The sequence below is a fragment of the Podarcis bocagei genome (genome assembly GCF_964188305.1).
Source record: "Podarcis bocagei genome assembly, chromosome: 4".
Lineage (NCBI taxonomy): Eukaryota > Metazoa > Chordata > Lepidosauria > Squamata > Lacertidae > Podarcis > Podarcis bocagei.
This window is the reverse complement of record NC_138128.1, coordinates 86,127,679-86,147,416: the sequence shown is the minus strand read 5'-3', so window position 1 is coordinate 86,147,416 and position 19,738 is coordinate 86,127,679. Positions and strand designations below refer to the sequence as shown.

Genomic DNA, 19,738 nt, shown 5'->3' with positions numbered 1-19,738 from the left:
TCAGCACCAACACTTTGAATTGTGCTCAAACACTGCTGAAAGCAGAACAGAAAAACAGCTAGACTTTCAGTCAGATCCAGCAAGCTTCTTTTTTTCCTTTTTCCTTTTTTTTACATACCTGGGATGCATATGCTGATAACAATATTGGCTGGCAACAGAAGGGCAATTGCTGGTGTTAACTCTATGGCTCCAAGCAGTGTAAACAGGATTTCTCATAACAGCTGTTACTGCAGGACATGGTGCAATGTTTCGTGGTACCGTACCTATAGGTTGTGGAACAATACATTAATTAAGTGCTGAAGGTTCATTCAACAACAAGAAAAAATGCATCCCGTAACAGCATAAATGATAGCACCTCTGCTTACCAAGGATTCAAAATTTCAAATCAAAACACAGTTCTTATGTTGTAACTAACCTGATGACAGGCTTCCAGGGTATAAAGAGGTAGGCACAAACCCATCGCTGTGCCTACCAGACTGTTTTGGTGAATACATTGGCCATTCTTGCAGCTCAGGAGAAAGATGCTCTTCACTTGCTGGAGTATATTTTTGTACCTGTGGGGAAAGTTCAGTATCACACACACTTTCAACTCAAAGTCATTATTCTGGTATCCAGCATGGCAGGGATGACCAACATCTAGCCCAGCATATTTTGCTGCACAAAAGATATGTAACAGTTCCCTGAGATTCAAGTAGGTAGCTGTGTTGGTCTGCTGTAGTCAAAATAAATTAAAACAATTCTTTAAAAAGAGAAGTTAAAAAGACTCTTCTTAAAAACCTAAAAACTCCCTTAAAAGAATCAAGTCTTCAAGAAAGTTATATGATCTAATAAAGTCTTTAAAAGAATCCTTCCAAAAGAATTTTTTTTTTTTAATGTAGCACCTTAGAGACCAACTGAATAGTTTTAGGTATAAGCTTTTGTGTGCATGCACACTTCTTCAGGTACACTGAAACAGAAGTCATCAGACCCTTATATATAATTGGGGGGGATGGGTGATTCACTAATGGGTATGGTAAGTCTGTTAGTGACCATTAATGACAGTCTGCGGGCAGGTAGGGTCTCAGCCTGCTTACCAGATGGAGCTGGTAGACAGATGCCCTGGACACAGAATTGACCTGCACCTCCATGGACAGCTGTGAGTCCAAAATGACTCCCAGGCTGAGCACCTGGTCCTTCAGGGGCACAGTTACCCCATTCAGGACCTGGGAGTCCTTCAATACCCACCCACCCCTTCCCCCCAAAACAGTACTTCTGTCTTGTCGGGATTCGACCTAAATCTGTTAGTGCCATCCATCCTCCAACCGCCTCCAGGCACTCACATAGGACCTTTGCCGCCCTCACTGGTTCTGATTTAAAAGAGAGGTAGAGCTGGGTATCATCTGCAAACTGATGAACACCCAGCGCCAACCCCGATGATCTCTCCCAGCAGCTTCATATAGATGTTAAAAAGCATGGGAGAGAGGACGGAACCCTGAGGCACCCCACAAGTGAGAGCCCAGGGGTCGGAACACTCATCCCCCAATACCACTTTCTGAACACAGCCCAGGAGGAAGGAGCAGAACCACTGTATAACAGTGCCCCCAGCTCTCAGCCCCTCTAGCCAGTCCAGAAGGATGTTGTGGTCGATGGTATCAAAGGGCACTGAGAGATCCAGCAGAACTAGGAAACATGCTTTCACCTTTGTCCCTAGCCCGCCGGAGATCATCGACCAGCACGACCAAGGCAGTTTCAGTCCTATGGTGAGGCCTGAATTCTGATTGGAAGGGATCCAAATGGTCCGCATCCTCCAGGCATGCCTGGAGTTGTTCTGCAACCACCCGCTCAATCACCTTGCCCAAGAATGGAAGATTTGAGACTGGCCGATAGTTGGCCATATTGGCCGGGTCCAAAGATGTTTTTTAAAGAAGCGGTTTAATAACCACTTCTTTCAGCAGGCCTGGAAAGGCTCCCTCATAGCTTTTAGGAGCCAGGATGGGCAAGGATCAAAGAGACAGCTGGCCAGTCCAAGCAGCCTGTCCACATCCACGGAGGTAACAGATTGAAACTGATCCCATGCAACTTGACTAGACAGGACTCTAGCACTCTCCCGCCCGAGCCCTGCTCCCACGGTGGAGTCTACCTCTTTCCAGATCTGAGCGACTTTCTTTGCAAAAAAACTTTGCAAAATCATTGCAGGAGATCTTGGGGTCCTTACTGGGCACCGATGGCACAGGTGGTTCTGTTAAATTGTGAACCACCTGAAAGAGTTTCCTTCTGCTGTTTTCCTTAGATGCAATAGAGGCGGTGAAGAAGATCCTCTTCACCATCGCTATCACCACTTGGTAGGCTCGACGTTGAGCTCTAACCTGTGTCCGGTCAGATCAGAGTGAGTTTTCCACCACCGGCACTCTAGCTGTCTCAACTATTTTTTCATTGCCCTCAGCTCCAGAGAAAACCATGGGGCTGTCCGGGCTCCATGCAATTGGAGAGGGCACTTTGGAGCCAGATAGTCGATAGCCCTGGTTAACTCCACATTCCAGTGGGCCACCAGGGAATCAGCTGAAAGGCCATCAACATGGGATAAAACATCCCCTACCACTCTCTGGAAACCATTTGGATCCATTAAATGGCAGGGGCGGACCATCCGAATTGGTCCCACCTCCCTGCAGAGGGGAAGGGTCGTGGAGAAGTTCAATGCATACAAACATATACAATTTCATATTTACATGCAAGACATAATATCAAAATGGAGGACAGCTTCTCTTTACAGCTTGATGAATCCCACCCTACAAGTGGAACTGTGAGTTAATCTATCATACTTTGATTACAAACTGGAAGTTCAGCCAAGGGCTCAAATGTAAACTGCCTTGGGGTTGGATCTTGACTACGGGTTGCTAATGGGCCACTCCTGCATTATGGAGTTCTGCTTCTTAGTAAAGGCAACTACCACGTGTGGAACTGCCCCACAAACGTTCCACTCCATTTCAACTTCCAATTTCCGGGATCTTAAGCATACACGTAGGACAACCAATTAACCCTTTTCTTTTGCTCTTTGCCTTGATGCAGAAAAGGTACACAACACAAATAAATCTCTTTGGAAAGTATGTGCCAGGACCCACACTTCACATTCTGGTATCTACCTGAAGAGGTGGATTAGGAATAGGCACAGGGGTTAGTTTATGTCTCAAGGCAGGAGCAGACTTGGGCCTTGGCCTTTTAACTTTGGGCTCTTCCATTCTTTGAAAACCAATGTCATCTTCATAGGATTTCCTTGAAGGCAAATGTGCAGAGTCGACCCCCTCTTCCCTGTAATAATGTCCAGAAGGTCTATCTCGCCCCTTATGAATACCACAGTCTGGCTTGAGTTCAATGGACACAGGAGGCTGAGCTGTGGCAGGACTGGATGGTGGCGAGCCGGTCATGGCGGTGGAGTCCGAGGTGGAACTTGCTTGCTGTTTGTGTTTGAACTTAATAGAATCGCTTCTCTTGGGAGGGGTGGGAGGGGTGGAAATGGCTTCTGTTTTGGAGGGCTGGGGCGAATGTCCCAACACCTGATTGGGAGACAGGTAGTCCATCTTAGGAGGAGTAAGAGGCCTCTTGAAAGTGTCTGGATCAAAGATGGACTTCCGTTGTTTTGGCTTTTTGTACACAGAGAATTTTTCTGTTTCCGCAGCTGAAATGTTGACCATTATCTTTGGCCAAGTGCCACCGCTGTGCTTCTCACCATGCCCTTTGTCCAACACACTCTCAATCACCATGCAGTCTGCTACTGTGGGCTCAAAAGGCAGTCTCCTGCTGTCCAGGCCAACAATGCCATAGCTTGGCTCCCCATACACATCTGGACTAAAGGAGCCTAGGCTGTGTTCAGAGGTACTGTGGCACCCATGGACTGCACTCTGGTGAGAGTCTGTGTGCAAAACTGTGTTGGAGAATGGTTTGAGATCGCAGTACAAGTTGCTCTCCTGATCATTCTGGTCCTTCTTAGTGTCCATTATGTCTGGATTGAAAATGTCTGTTTGGGTTGAGCTGTTGTGTTTTAAGTTTCTTTTATTCTGAGCCTGCACCTCCGATGAATGGACCCTGCAGTTTGATATTTTCTCTGAATCCTTGAGGTTTTCAAATATGTTTTGACCACTCCAAGATGAGCTTGAGCTCTGAGGAAAAACCTAGGTGGAGAAATAAAAAAGAACATGCTCTCAGCAGAATGCTAAGACTGAAGCATCTTGTTATGTTCTGCCCTCCTCTTCCTGCTGGTATAATTTGCAGGTTGTTAGGCAGCATTTTTAACAGCTACACAGTAGATGAAAGTAAGCCCATGTTTTAAAATGGAAGGTGTGTCCTTTACTCCCTTTTACCTCCCACCCCCTTCAACACTCACCTTCATCAATGAAAGCGTAAGTGATTCCCTGCAGTTTCGCAGCAAAGCTTCACATTCAGTCAGTGATTTATTATCTAGTGCAATGCCATTTATCTGCAATGAAAGTATGGCATGTCAACCATGCAAAAGCTAGCAGTGGGTCAACACCTTGGCTGGCTGACATTCAATAAAGATAAATGCCAGGCTGCCTCAAGGCAATGTGGTATTCACTATGCTCAACTCCTATAAACTGCAAATTAGGTATCAGACACAGGTTTCTTACCGGTATCTGCATAACCACTGTGAGAACAAGATGCTGGGCTACATGGGCCTTCAGGCTGTTCTATGTTCTTAGACTTGGATGATTTATGTTTCCACTCCCTCTAAAGAGCATTACTCCATCCCTTCTCTTGTCTTGTGTTTGCATATGAGCCTAAACTAAGTATGTCACCTTGGGAACCATGTAAACATTGTGTAACAATGACTGAAAACTTGGACAGCGCTGGATTCAAAGCTGGAGCCCCAAACTACAAGCCATGATTTTCAGGGAGCCAATATTATCTGTGTCAGACTACATCATCAGAAAAGAAACGAACTGTGAAAATTTGACAAATGGGGTTCAACCGTTGAGTTTTAAAAGTCTTGACTTTAGACTGCCCCTCAGATTTATTTCTGCAAAGCCTTGGTTATATCATGGAACATATAGTATGTCTCTTACTGGCACACAAAATCGTGGTCAAGGAATCTAACTATGTTTTGGTGTGATATCTTAATAGACAAACTATGGCTTGCTGGCAAACAGCAAGCCAAAGCCCAAAACCATAGTTTGAAGTAAGTCTTGCAAACCATGGTTTATGCAAAGTAGGGATGTGAAAACCACTGTGTCTCATAGACTGGAGTGCTAAGCAGATGAAATTCTAAAACAGACTAGTAACTCTTAAAGCATGCATTGCCTGGATGTTTGGTAGCACAAATCATGGTTTTATTAGTACAAACTGTAGTTTGTCATAATATCTGAATCTCAGTTCAGATATCTCTATATACTATACCTCAATTCTCAAATGTGAACTTAGAAACACTAAAAATGTGACTTACGGCAATTATTCTATCTCCCACTGCAAGGGATCCCTCTTTGGCAGCTGGGCTACCAGGCACTACAGTAGCAACAAATACTCCATTTTCTAGACCAATTCCACTATCTGAAATTGAGAAGATAGATGTATAGGTTACTTTGTTCGTTACTATGGTATATATTTTTGTGTTTTTATATTGTGATAGTTGAATGAAGGACGGTATAGAAATTTCACTGGGGAATGTGTGAAACAATACCAAGAACTCATCACTGAAATTTAAAAAGTATAAGGGAATTACCTTTGTGGCCAGCAAGATTTATGTGTAGTGGTGTTATCACTTTCCCTCCTAAGGACTTCCTTCTGCGAACAACCATATTTATAACTCCTCCGCCGTTAAGTACCGCTTTTATTACTTGCTTCTTATCCTTGTTGGTAAGGTCCACATCGTTTATCTTCAGCAGCCAATCATTCACTCTGATTAATTAGAGCAAAGGCAAGGAAATCAATTTCCATTTATCCTACATGTGCTTATAAGCAATGATTATGCCAAGTGAAATGCAGACACTTCTAATACCAAGACGATACATCAATATCTTAATTCGTTTCTTGGTTTCAGGAGAATGGTTTGGTGATTGCTCTATTTTTGTCATGACATCAATTAAGGATTTCTTAAGGATTGCAGCACCTTTCACATTCATCAGACAGAGAGAACATGTCTCATATTTTTTTCTGAATCAGCATTTAGGTACAGCTCACATGAAGTAGTAATATTTCTGCCAAAAGCTGCACAGATGGAGAATTTCTGGTTTACAGATCAGTCTCTTAGCTACAGGTGAAACTCAGAAAATTAGAATATCGTGGAAAAGTTCATTTATTTCAGTAATTCAACTTAAAAGGTGAAACCAATATATGAGATAGACTCATGACATACAAAGCGAGATATGTCAAGCCTTTATTTGTTATAATTGTGATGATTATGGGGTAGAGCTGATAAAAAACCCCAATTAACAATCTCAGAAAATTAGAATATTGTGAAAAGGTGCAGTAGCTATTCAATCCATAACACCTGCAATGGGTTCAGTAGGAAGCACAATCATGGGGAAGGCTGCTGACCTGACAGTTGTGCAGAAAGCCATCGAGACCCTCCATAAGGAGGGAAAGCCTCAAACGGTAATTGCAGAAGAAGTTGGCTGCATTCAGCAGCCTTGGCAGGAGTGTGAGGCATTAACTGAGAAAAGGTTTTGCTCTGTGCAAGGTATCAGTGGAGAAGCTGAAGGTTACATGCTGCATAGTTCAGTATAGCATGGTGAGCTAGCATGGTAAAGTGCTAGAGGACCTCTCTGTATACTGGCATCTTCACAATGTTAACTTCTAAGACCAGAAGAACTGTTTTATAGCAGATTAGCTCATGATGCACCAGCATCTCTTAAAGCAGGCGTCCCCAAACTCGGCCCTCCAGCTGTTTTTGGGACTACAATTCCCATCATCCCTGACCACTGGTCCTGTTAGCTAAGGATGATGGGAGCTGTCGTTAGGTTTTCTTCATATTGATGTGGTCAATGGTGCTACTCAGAGGTGTGTTTGTAATTATAAGAGTGGCCAGCCAGATGGGCAGGGTATAAATAATAAATTATTATTATTATTATTATTATTAATTATTATTATTGTTATTATGTAACCTGCATGGCAGCATACCTGTGAGCTCTTGACAATACAGCACACCTGAGGTATCTTAACAATTTAACTAATTAGCAGGGGGGAGTTTACCTGCTGCACCGAATGCAGCGATGTGATTTTGAAAACTGTATTTAAGTTGACCAAATGCTTTGTATGGTACTGGCTGGTGTAGAGTGGTGAGTTGCAGCTGTTTGATTATTACAGTGGTACCTCAAGTTACATATGCTTCAGGTTACATACACTTCAGGTTACATACTCCGCTAACCGAGAAATAGTACCTCGGGTTAAGAACTTTGCTTCAGGATGAGAACAGAAATCGTGCTCCAGCGGCGCGGCGGTAGAGGAGGCCCAATTAGCTAAAGTGGTGCTTCAGGTTAAGAACAGTTTCAGGTTAAGAACAGACCTCTGGAACGAATTAAGTTCTTAACCTGAGGTACCACTGTATTTAAAAATAAAGTAAGCAAAGATATTGTGGGCAAGTTTTTATTCCATCGCCCCACTTGCTGCTCAAACTCGGTTGGCGAAGGAAGTCCAACAGTTGTAGTCCCAAAACAGCTGGAGGGCAGAATTTGGGGATGCCTGTGTTAAAGTTTATGTAGCTGGTGTGCTTATGTTTGTCTTGTACTATGAGACAACAAACACATTACACTCGAAGCTGAACTGAGTGGGAAAGGAGTTTTCTAACTGGGAACGGTAGAAAAGGCTGACTACTGGAAAGCAGGAAAACTCTTGATGCTCTGTTGAAGCTGTGCATACTCTGCTGATCACACTGGTCCAAGTGTGGTATAGTATTAACAACAGATGGTGGACCCAAGTCTAACAGGGTATGGGCTGATTGACTTTTACAGGTCATAAAAGGTGTATTCTGCTCTTCAAAAAAAGTAACCTTCAGAATGCTGGCAACCACTTCTCCTTTATTGCCAACACTATTTTTGGGGTGGGGAGAGAAAATCATATGCCCTATCAATGTAGACCTGTGCAGACTGTCAAACCCAGTAGAAACCTACAGATTGAAAGAGATCCTATTCACCCAGCCCCAACCTCCACAGCTTGATTGCAATTTACATGTCAGCATGCATTGTGTCTGAAAGCATTATCTGAAACCACAGTCACCTCCCCTGACCCTCCATGTCAACCCAATTTGTCCTCACAGGACCAATATATTATATTTATAATGCACGTTATATATTAGCACTGGCAACTAAACGACAAACTACTGATTCTTTACCTTAATCGACCGTCTGCAATGCTTCCTTTGTCCACTTTGGTAACAAATATCCCACAGTCTCCAGGAAGATATGGTTCATTCACACCTTCGGCCACGTCAAAACCAAGGGCTTTCAAATCCATATCTTCCTAATGGATATGAAATGCTATATGTTATATGCAGTGATTCTGTACACATACAGAGTGTAAGTAACTGAATTATTTTGACTATATAGTACCTCCAGTTTTCTGTGCCTGTTTTTTCTTGGGGGGGGGGATAAGGGATGAGAGAGAGGCTTCAACAAATGGGACACTCTCTCACACACACACAAAGGAGAGAGTAACATTTGACCAGGACCTCAGTCTTACCCTGTCTTTCTCAAACTCCACTACTTCTGTTTCCCACTCTAAAGAATCTGTATCGATGGCTGAATCATGAGAGCTGTGGGCCATCAACTGCCGGAACCTTGCTTCCTTTTCCAACTGATTCTCCATCTTCTCTCTATGGGGAGAAACACACCTGAGTACTTCAAGCAAGGAAAGCAGGTATCAACAGCATACAGTAAGAAAAAAAATATTGTAACAGACAGTGGAGGTTGTGTCTGCATTCCAAAACCTTACATCAAATGGGACTGAAGCAGCAAATGCAGACCTGGATCCTTTCTCTTTCATAAAGCGGTTACAAATCACACTGACGCGTACTTGGAACATTAATGCTATTCAAGAGGGCATCCACTGCACCCCATTCTGCTTGCCCAACCTGCTGCCGCCATCAGACCAAGTCACCTTCTTCACTCTTCCAGCTTTAGAGGGCTTTTAGCCCTTCAGGGCTGGAAGAAGGGAGAGATCTGTGTGCAGTGTTTCACAGATGCCATCTTGGCAGAGAGGCAGCCCAGGCAGGCAGAGACAGGCAGAAATACAAGTGAATGTATTTAAATGCACAGGTAGTGGCACTAAACTATACCAGTTATGGAGGCTGCTCTATCCCCACTGCAGATGCTACAGGAAGGCTCACCTGGGAGGAGACTGACTACCTGCGGAGATGGTCAGCACGGCCCACCTGTTCCAAAGGCAAGTACAACTGCCCTCCTGATTATACAACTGAGTGTTTTCTCCCATCTCTCTCTCTCTCCTGCCCTCTGATTACTTAGCTATAGGCCTGGCTACATTATTTTGTGACGTAATTCTGGTACACACCTCCTCAGGTTTGCCAATTAACAGCATTTTTTAAAGCGGGAGGGAAAAAATGCATACACTTTCTTTTCAGCCTTCTAGGTTGTCCTACCCCAAGGGCTCAGGGAAGAAAACACTTAACATACAATATCAAGTCAGAGTTACACGTTGAAGGGGTTTCTGGAACGCACTTCAGCTCTTTCAATTCACGCACAGCGTCGTTCTTTTGCTTCCTCATATCATCCAGATTACGAAGAGCCTCAGCCAGGTCGCTCACTGCTCTGTCTCTTTCCCTCCTCAGGTTATCACACAGAGTCCTTCAAAATGGAGAAAAATTGAAAGGAAATGTTAATCTATTGAGATACCGTACTTTTTTTTTTTTTTTTTAAATCACCAGCACCCAAGGTGTTGTTTTCCAGACAGCCTTGTGCTAGACAACGAATTAGATGCACGTGCCGGACTGGAACAAGCAGCCTGTACTCCCAACACTTCAGACTCTTTTCTCCTTCACTCAATTGGCAGTGGGTTAGAAAGAAGATATCAAGTGCAATTAACTGAGCCATAGAACTGTAGTTGGAAGGGGCCACGAGAGTCATCTAGTCCAACCCTCTGAAATGCATTAATCTTTTTGCCCAGTGTGGGGCTCAGACCCATGAACCTGAGATTAAGAGTCTCGTGCTCTACCGTGGACTTGTAAAAGAGTAAAAGAGTATTGGGAAATGATATATAATGAATTGAAAAAAAATGTTAAAAAGTACCTCTCCCAAAAAAACCAGAGTCCTTTTTGCTGGGGATAATTCAGAGGGATATTCCCAGGTGTCAAAAAATATTATTTACGCATGCTACTACTGCGGACTGTGTTTTGCTAGCTCCAAAATGGAAAACGAGCGAGGTCCCAAACTAAGAAGAATGGCAACTTAAACTGATGGAATACGCACAGCTTGCAGATTTAACATACAGAATAAGAGAACAAGAAGAACATACATTTAAAGAAGACTGGAAAATGTTTACTGAATATATGGGTGAAAATTGTGTTCATTTAAAAACGCTGGTAGCATTAAGATAAATTCAACAGTGTAAATAAGCTTTGATGCAATGTAACAATGATTCATGAATGGTTTAGTTCATGTAAAATATGCAGGGATGTATGGTATGCAAAATGAACCATGGAAAGAGAAGAAGGGAAGACATTGACTTAAGGTGGTTTAAATGAATATTTTGAAATGTAAATTAGAAAAAAATAATAAAAATGAGAGAGAGAGAGGGAGAGAGACTCATGCTCTACCAACTGAGCTATTTTTTAAAAATGCAAATTTATTACTATTAATCTGGAATACTTGCAGAGGGATAAGCTGGAGAGAGGGTATATTCTGATATAAGGCTTGCATACCACTCCCAGTTGTCCACATGCATGGAGAACACATGAATCAACAGTAGCTAATTTGGTCCTTATTTTCAGATTGCAATTGTACTATTTTCCCTCTTAAAAACAAAGCCAACATTACTGCCTATTATTTTCTTCCCCTAGTTCAGGACTGCCATCCTGAGAACAGTTTCAACTGAATGCAACACGGCTGCAGCCCCTAGCAAATAACTGGGCATCTCAACTGTACACTGCAAATAAACTCCTGGGGAGAACTGTCAAACTGTTGTTTGTTTTTACCGTATGCTCTCTCGTTCTGCCACAATCTTGTCGCGTTCCTGAAAGGCCCAATCTCTTCTGCATTTTGCGACTTCTGCTTCCTGGACAGCTTCTTTTAACTCCTGTGACATTGCCTCGTATTGCTTCCGCAGCATTTCAATTTCTTTGTTTGCTCGTTCTATATCCAGTGTAGCAGAATCTTGTATCTGAGGAAGTCGAATCATGCAATTCATTTAAACACCATTCATGGAATGTAGTTGGCTTTTTTAAAAAACCAACCTTTTTACAGGGGTTTAAAAAATACACAAGAGTTCTGGATTTGGGGTATGAGCAGATTTCCCAGAATGTGTTCCATTATCATGCCATAGGCTCACTCTACCTACCTCCTACTTTAACTAACATAATTTCTAGCATTAATTTTGGGGTAGGCACATGTGCAATATGTCAGCTTTCAATACTTCATGCACATTTTTTCTTACAGGTTACTGAACACCACGAGGGTGTGCATGTGTATTGTTCACTTACTTAGTCACTCGGGTTTCTGACATGCATTACTACCAATTGCTGTTACTGAACTGTTTGTAAGATGCCTGCTACATTACGCTTTTGTTTTACTTGTGCATCATTTCTTTTTTATTTTGAATGTTTTGATTTTTAACCGCGCCTACATTTTTTGTACACCACCTTAATTTTCTTGGAATCAAAATGATTCAAGAAATGATAAAAAAGTATGTCCACTGATTATATCAGTGTGAAGTAGAAAATGGTGAGATTTGTGGGACACGTCAATATTCTTTTTTGTACACTAATTTAATCACAATGTGCATGCACTGGTACGATTTTGCAACCTAGCAGATAAGAGACAAACCGAAAACTACGGCAAATTATGCATTCCGAGCAGGCTGAATAGCAAAATAAATAAATAACAGACAAATGAGAGATTATTAATGTACTCTGGAAGCAAGGATGGGTAATTCAGAATGCCCAAATCAAGTGAGAAATTTGGAAAGAGAGAATCTCTTAAATATCTCAACTCGATGCCCGATGTAAACTTTTGAGTAGCCAAGGAGTGGGAGCTGATTAACAAATTTTTATTTTTAGTCATGTGCATAATAATGTAATACAGGCACATGACAAACACGGATTTCACAAAGGTACACACATAACAGAGCTAGGGGATGGATTCATCACCTAATGATATTACGTGTTAAACTCTACAATGATTTGAACAGCAACTACTATGATTTGAACAGCAACTCACACTGAACCCAGCCCAATGTCTGCAGAGACACAGAACATCCTTTTCCCACTTCTATCCTTGCCATTTGCAAGACTGTCACTCAAATAAAAAGCATATACTGATAGGGGCTGCAGGTGGAGAAAAAGGGGGAGGGAGAGAAAACCCACCAGTCCTGCAATTTTAAAAATGATTATTGCATCTTTCAACCAAGGCTTTCCCCCTTATTTTCTGTTCCCTTTAGCCTCTGTACAAACCAAATGAGAAACTCTATTGATGGGCTTCCTTGTGGAAGCTGATTGCACAAAGAGTCTTCAATGAGTGCAAGAGGAAGCACAAACGTGCAAACTTTGCCTCTACCTGGCGAGCTTGATAGTACTCTCTCAGTAGATGATCTCTCTGAATGATGGCTTCTGTTCTTTCCTTCCTAGCCACATCTCTCTCTTCCTTCACTGTCTCAATATCCTTGCAGGCTTGATCCAGCTCCTTCTGGGCTTCAGCCTTATCTTTCACTTCATGGCAGTACTTTTCCAAGAGCTCATTCCTTTCACAGATTGCTCGATCTCGTTCCACTAGAGCAGAGTTCAGCTCCTGAAATAAAATAAAAATCCATCGTTGGAGGTACATTAAGTGTACAAGAAAGTCTTTCTGTTAATGAAAACACACTGAATTTTTGAAAGCCTGTGCCATGCATAAGAAGGAATAATACAGCACAAAGCATGCATTAGATGCAACACATATTTGCTTGCATCAAAAGTTGAAACACTGTGCAGCCCCAAAGTAATAACAGAGAAATCAGAGAAGTTAATTCTGACCAAGGGATGATTGGGACGGAGGGCAATAATACTTAAGAATTTTGTTTTACCAGCTGTAGTTCTAAATATCTGGAGAGCACCAGGATAAGGAAGGCCGGTCTAGAAACTTGCAGACACTTGCAACACCACTAGGTTTGAACAACTCTTTCTGGCCAGAGCAAGTGCCATACAATACCACACCTGTCTTAAGGCTTCCATTTCCTCACTAGCCACTCTTTTCTCCGAGGATGTGTTTTTCAATTTGGATTCGGCAAGTTCCAGCTCCGTTTGCAGCTTATCCACTTCTTTGATGACTTGATCCCTCTCGCTCATGATGAGACGGTACTCGTTGAAAACGGAGTCCCTCTCTTCCTTGTACTTCTCTGCATCCTTCACAGCTTTCAGCTGCATTGTTTTAAACCTTGTCACTTCTGCCTGCAACCGCTCCATCTCTCTCTGTAGCTCCTTGTTTTGGGCGGTGGCCTTGCCTAGTTCCTGCTGCACAGTCTCAAACCTAAAGAGAGTTGGGAGGAGAGTCATAGCAAGTCCTTTCACCACTTATAAGCGAAAGGGGGCCCTATGAAAGCTTCCTTCCTCTTACACACCACACTAAACTGTGTAAAGAACTAAATAAGAAGTGGGAGAGTCAGCCATGTTTCTTTTGTCACATGACTGACCTGATCACATGTTCGATGTGGAGGCGGCAGGGGGGAGAGAAGCAGTGGTTCTCATCTCATTATAAAATATATGTTGGTGAAAGGAGATGAGCGCTCCCCTGGATTAAGTCTCTGAACTCCATCACTTCAGACACTTTTCTCTCGGCTCACTTTACTTCACAAACCATGGTGCAGGGGAGAGAAATAGTTTACCTACGTATGATGTTTTTACTTCAACAGGGGCACATATGATTATATTGAATGCTTCTGCAGCAGGACTTCAGTTTTCTCTCTACCTCCACATTTAACCCCCAAATGTGCTCCCCAACCCTCAGGAGAGGATTTTGAGGGCGCACCAGGTTGGGGTAGAGGGGGCAGGAGAGAAAGAGGACATGTCATTGTGTGCACAGAAGTCTTTTGCATCATGGGACACAGTCCTGACAAACACACACACACAGTAATATGTGATTGGAGCAAACACATGAACAATATATGGCTACTCAGTCAGGTCTACTTTGATCCCGAGTGACCAAAACATGAACAAAGAAACAGAAAAACCAAGACACGACAAGAGTCAGACAAGTTCAGAGAGATAACTTGAGTGCTGAGTTTGTTCTAATAAAAAATAAAAAATGAAATGGCTTTGTGGCAAAAGCATCTTCTACCTTCTCAGAGAGGTAGAGTACTGCTGCTGGAAGTGTATTGCTGTGTCCCGCTGTTTCATCAGCATGTCAATCTGCTTCTGGAGTCGCCTGTTCTCCTCTTCCGTCTGCTCTAATCGGCTCAGATCAGTATTGTGACTCGCTATCTTCTCATTGTACCGCTTCCTAAGTGTGTCGTAATCCTTCTTCACGCCCTCCAGCTTGTCCATCGCTGTATCGTAGAGTTTATTTAGTATCTCTGACGACCCATTCTGCTTCATCACCTGGAATAACGGAAGATATTCTGAATAAGAATTTCTGGAAGATAAACTTCAGTCATACTGTAATCAGGAGGGGGGAAACCAGGGGAGATTTTATTTTCTGCTCTCTAGGGCCCTCAAAAGAGCTGACAATGTAACACCTTAAAAAAATCACAACATGGTTAGGGCCAAAGAACTGTGAGCAGAAGGAAAATAGCTGCAAGTGCTGCATTCCAAAGAGATTGTACTGAATCCTCAGGGCCCTGAAAAGCTAGTTTCATGGCACAACACATGATTCTGCTCATATAAGAGGTTGAATTAAGGTCTTGGAGAAATGGAATACCATTTTTAGATTTACTGTATTTTTATGTGTATAAGACAACCCTTATTTTTTAAGCCCAAAATTAAGAAATAAATAATTGCAACATTCTGTGTATAAAACGACTCCTAACCTTAAAAAAAATTGGGGGGAAATATAGTCTTATACACAGAAAAATACAGTAATTTTGGTTTTCTTCTAAAAAACACTCCAGCACAGAATAGGAGAGGAATTCCAGGAATGAAAAAGGCCCATAACATCCAGGAAGGAACACAAACAGCAGTAACAGTACCCAGACTTTGTGCAGCATATTCCCTCTCCTTCATATGAACCTTGCTGCGTGGAGGAAATTATTTCATTCTGAAAAGAAATCTCTCCGTACATATACAAGTGGCTTCTCTTAAGATATTTAGCCTTCCATGATCACTGGGATTTACACTTAATTTGTTAGTATATGATCATTGGTTATATGTTTTCTGGAGGAAACATCGGCATTAGATCCATTTCAGTCCGGTTTCCGTCCTGGTTTTGGGACGGAGACGGCTCTGGTTGCCCTAACAGACGATATCCGTAGACAACTGGATCGAGGCGGGTCAGGACTGCTGATCCTTTTAGATTTGTCAGCAGCCTTTGACATGGTCGATCATGATCTTCTGGACCATCGCCTTGCAGACGTGGGGATACAGGGCATAGCCCGTAACTGGTTGTGCTCATTTATCTCTGATCGGGGACAGAGGGTGGCACTAGGGAGGGAAATGTCGTCACGCCACTCCTTGGTGTGTGGAGTGCCGCAGGGCGCAATTCTCTCCCCAATGCTTTTTAACATCTTTATGCGCCCCCTTGCCCAGATTATCCGGAGCTTTGGGCTGGGCTGTCATCAATATGCTGATGACACTCAGCTCTATCTACTGATGGATGGCCACACCAACTCGGCCCCTTACACACTGACCAGATGCTTGGAAGCTGTGGCTGGATGGTTTCGTGGGAGCCGATTGAAACTAAATCCTTCGAAGACAGAGGTCCTATGGCTAGGTCGGGATAGCATGGGGATGAGGGACCAACTCCCTTCTCTTGCGGGGGCCCAATTAGTGCCATTGCCTTCCGTTAAGAGTTTGGGTGTAATCCTTGACGCCTCCCTTTCCATGGAGGCGCAAGTCACAGCAACAGCCAAGGCGACATTTTTCCACCTTCGCCGCATCAAGCAGTTGGTCCCTTACCTTTCCCGCCCCGACCTGGCCACAGTGATCCATGCGACAGTCATCTCCAGGCTTGACTACTGTAACTCGCTCTACGCGGGGCTGCCCTTGAAGCTGTCCCAGAAACTCCAGCGGGTACAGAATGCTGCAGCGAGGCTCCTCACAGCGTCTCTGCCATGGGAGCATATTCATCCAGTGCTTTTCAAGCTGCACTGGCTCCCGGTGGAGTGCAGGGTCAGATTTAAGGTGCTGCTTTTGACCTTTAAAGCCCTTCACGGCCTAGGACCCTCGTACCTACGGGACCGCCTCGCCTGGTATGCCCCACGGAGAGCCTCAAGGTCCATAAATAACAACACCCTAGTGGTCCCAGGCCCTAAGGAAGTTAGATTGGCTTCAACCAGAGCCAGGGCCTTTTCAGCACTGGCCCCAACTTGGTGGAACGCTCTGTCTCATGAGACCAGGGCCCTGCAGGATCTGATCTCTTTCCGCAGGGCCTGTAAGACAGAGTTGTTCCGCCTGGCCTTTGGATTGGAGCCAATTTGATTCCCTCCGCCCCCTTTTTCTTTTTTCTTTTCCTTCTCCTGCAATGAGGCTCCATTTTAATATTTTAATGTTCCATTATTTTAATGTTGTATTTTATTTTTGTTTTTAAGTTGTAATCACTCATCTTGTTTTTATTATTGCTTGTAAGCCGCTCTGAGCCCGACCTTGGCTGGGGAGGGCGGGGTATAAATAAAAAATTATTATTATTATTATTATTATTATTATTATTATTATTATTATTATTATATATACCTTTTGGACACCAGAAAGCCCAGAACACCTCTCATGTATGTAAAGCACCAACTTGAGTAGGATCAAGGAGATGACAGTTGCTAGTTCAAGTAGTGATGACACCAGGGTCCACGGACAAATAACCGATGCCCCAGAGGTAGTGGAGGAAATACACCAGGAACCATCCGGGGCCCCAAGTGATAGCCAGCCCATAGACATGCACCTAGATTGACTTCATGCCATGGTTGGGAACCTGGTGTAATATTCCTCTCTGAAGCTGTTATCATGGAATGTGGCAGGGTGCTTTTCAAAGTTATGTCTCCCTGACTTTACAAAGTTAATAAGGGAACATGATACAGTTTGTTTACAAGAAACCTGGTCATTATGTCACATCGAACTTGCAGGTTTTAATGCCTTTTCAGTTCCGGCAACCAAAAGCCATAAGAAAGGTAGGCCTTTGGGTGGATTGTTAACCCTGGTGGCTCCCCATATAAAAAGTGAACATATCCTGTCGACAAATGCTAGTTGTAAATTACTAGTAACAAAGATAGAGCTAGAGAGCCAGGAAATGTTATTGATCAATGTGTATATCCCTCCCATTCCCACTGTCACAGCCAAGAACCTACAATGGAATTTATTGCTCACGTGCTTGAGAATCTGGACTTCATCTGCCCTGACCTACCTATTATCTTGACTGGAGACTTTAATGCCCGCCTAGGCCAAGGTGGGAAGTGTACACAAAAGCAGGGGAGATCTCAAATACTTCTGTTCTCCCAGACTTCTGTTTTTGGGAATGTAGATCCCGGGACCCAGTAATTAATTTGGCTGGTCTGCGACTCATTAAGCTGACCACCACCAGGGCCCTGACGTGGCTCAATGGGCTAACTGACTGGGAAGGCTCTGGGAATTTTACCTACATCTCCCTACAGGGAAACAGTGTAGTGGACTATATTCTGATTCCCACTAAAATGATGCCCTATATGGTTGAGTTCCACATAGGTGATCCTATGCTCAGCAACCATCTCCCTCTATACTGCAAACTTGTCTTTCCGCCGAGAAAGACAGAACACTTAATTAATCCATCCCCCCAGGAACCGAGACCCCAGCACACAAGGCTACGAGTTAACGAGCATACATTATCTCTTTTCCAAAGCTTGGTGAATTCTTACCGTATGATCCATTTGCTCTCGGTAGAGAAATGTGAACTTTCCCCTGTTGTTGGAGTCACTCGGTTCGAGGAATTTATCGACATTGTAATAACTGATCTGTCCCATTTACACTCGCTTTGGCCACCCAAGGAGAGGGGGATTGATGATTGGACCGATAAAGAAACCATAGCAATTAAAACTGAGGTTAGGAGAATCTATAGAGAGTTCAGAGAGATGGGCAGCTCTCGATTGCCTGACATTTACTTCTCCAGATCCCGACAACTCACGGAAACTATCCAGCTTAGCCGGATAAGATATAATCAGGCATGTTGGGATACTCTACTCTCAGCCATCCTAACGAAAGATCATAAGACATTTCGGAAGGCTGTAGCAGACTCCCCACAGACACAGGATGATTCGCTGACATTGTCATGGGTAGAGCATTTCAAGGTGGTTTTCTTCGATGACTGTATTCCACCTGACAGTCAAGACCATGCCATTTTTACTTTTGCGGATGAGTGGCCCCCTGTCTCCATTACCTAAGTTACAAGTTTAATTGATCAGATGAAAGCAAGGAAAGGCTGCCGGCCCTGATGCTATTCCATCTGAATTCATCAAAGCCAAGTCAGAGTGGTGGGCTCTGATACTAGCGGATCTATTCACTGTGACAGATAGATCTGGTATCATGCCTAACTCATAGCAGCAATCTACAATTATCCCAATCTTTAAAAAGGGTGACAAAAAGCTGCCATCCAACTATCAGCCAATAAGTCTATTGTCAAACATCAGGAAAATTGTACGCTAAACATCTGCTAAATAAACTAACTACTTGGCTTGATGAAAATAACATCATAGGTCCAGAGCAGGCAGGGTTTAGGCCAGGGAAATCCACTTTACGCAACTTCTTGGTGTTATCTCACTTAGCTGCTAAGTACACGCGGCTTCATAAAGAATGTCTCTATGTGGCCTTCCTAGATATCAAGGCTGCTTTTGACACTGTTGACAGGGGGCTGTTATAAACCAAATTGGAGACAATGGGCCTAGAACCTAGATTACTATACTTGGTCAAAAAACTTTATACAAAGAACACCTGTCGTATAAGAACAACACCAGGGAATGTAATGACAGATCCCGTCATTATAAACCGAGGAGTAAAGCAGGGCTGTGTACTTGCTCCCTCTCTTTTTAATCTTTTTCGTAATGACCTCGCTTCTTCACTAAAACAGATGGATGCCCATAGCCCAAAACTCAACGCATCAAGCGTTCCCATCCTCCTATACACAGATGACATTATTTTGCTTTCACGGACAAGAATTGGCCTAAAACGATTGTTAAATTCCTGTACTGACTATCTGTCCAGAATGAAATTGTGCATGAATTTTGATAAAAGCAAAAGAATGGTTTTTGGGAATTCACGCAAGAGCTGTAGCTGGGTATTTGGTGGAAAACCCATCCAGCAAGTATTTGAATTTAACTATCTGGGAATTACATTCCATTATAGGCTTCTATGGTCCTTGCACCGTGCAATGCCCACGGTGAATGCCAGTAAGATGTCTATGCAGGCCATAATGTGATTTTGCATAACAAGAGGTAATTCGCATATCCC

The 19,738-nt window shown here is 43.2% G+C and overlaps 1 protein-coding gene across 14 annotated transcripts in view; it reads right to left on the bottom strand.

Moving 5' to 3' along the window:
• DLG5 (discs large MAGUK scaffold protein 5) overlaps positions 1-19,738 on the bottom strand; it is a 116,036-nt gene that overhangs the window by 29,348 nt on the left and 66,950 nt on the right. For 9 of the 14 annotated variants that reach the window (XM_081191486.1, XM_081191492.1, XM_081191496.1 and 6 more), the window contains exons 6-18: positions 14,460-14,719; positions 13,340-13,652; positions 12,705-12,935; positions 11,129-11,313; positions 9,612-9,782; positions 8,662-8,794; positions 8,315-8,442; positions 5,708-5,883; positions 5,432-5,535; positions 4,358-4,450; positions 3,120-4,145; positions 416-554; positions 119-263 (exon numbers count right to left, since the gene is read on the bottom strand). In XM_081191486.1, coding sequence (XP_081047612.1) covers positions 119-263; positions 416-554; positions 3,120-4,145; positions 4,358-4,450; positions 5,432-5,535; positions 5,708-5,883; positions 8,315-8,442; positions 8,662-8,794; positions 9,612-9,782; positions 11,129-11,313; positions 12,705-12,935; positions 13,340-13,652; positions 14,460-14,719 — 3,104 coding nt within the window. The remainder of the gene's footprint in view (positions 1-118; positions 264-415; positions 555-3,119; positions 4,146-4,357; positions 4,451-5,431; positions 5,536-5,707; positions 5,884-8,314; positions 8,443-8,661; positions 8,795-9,611; positions 9,783-11,128; positions 11,314-12,704; positions 12,936-13,339; positions 13,653-14,459; positions 14,720-19,738) is intronic. The other 5 variants (XM_081191494.1, XM_081191495.1, XM_081191497.1 and 2 more) reach the window with 1 other exon arrangement.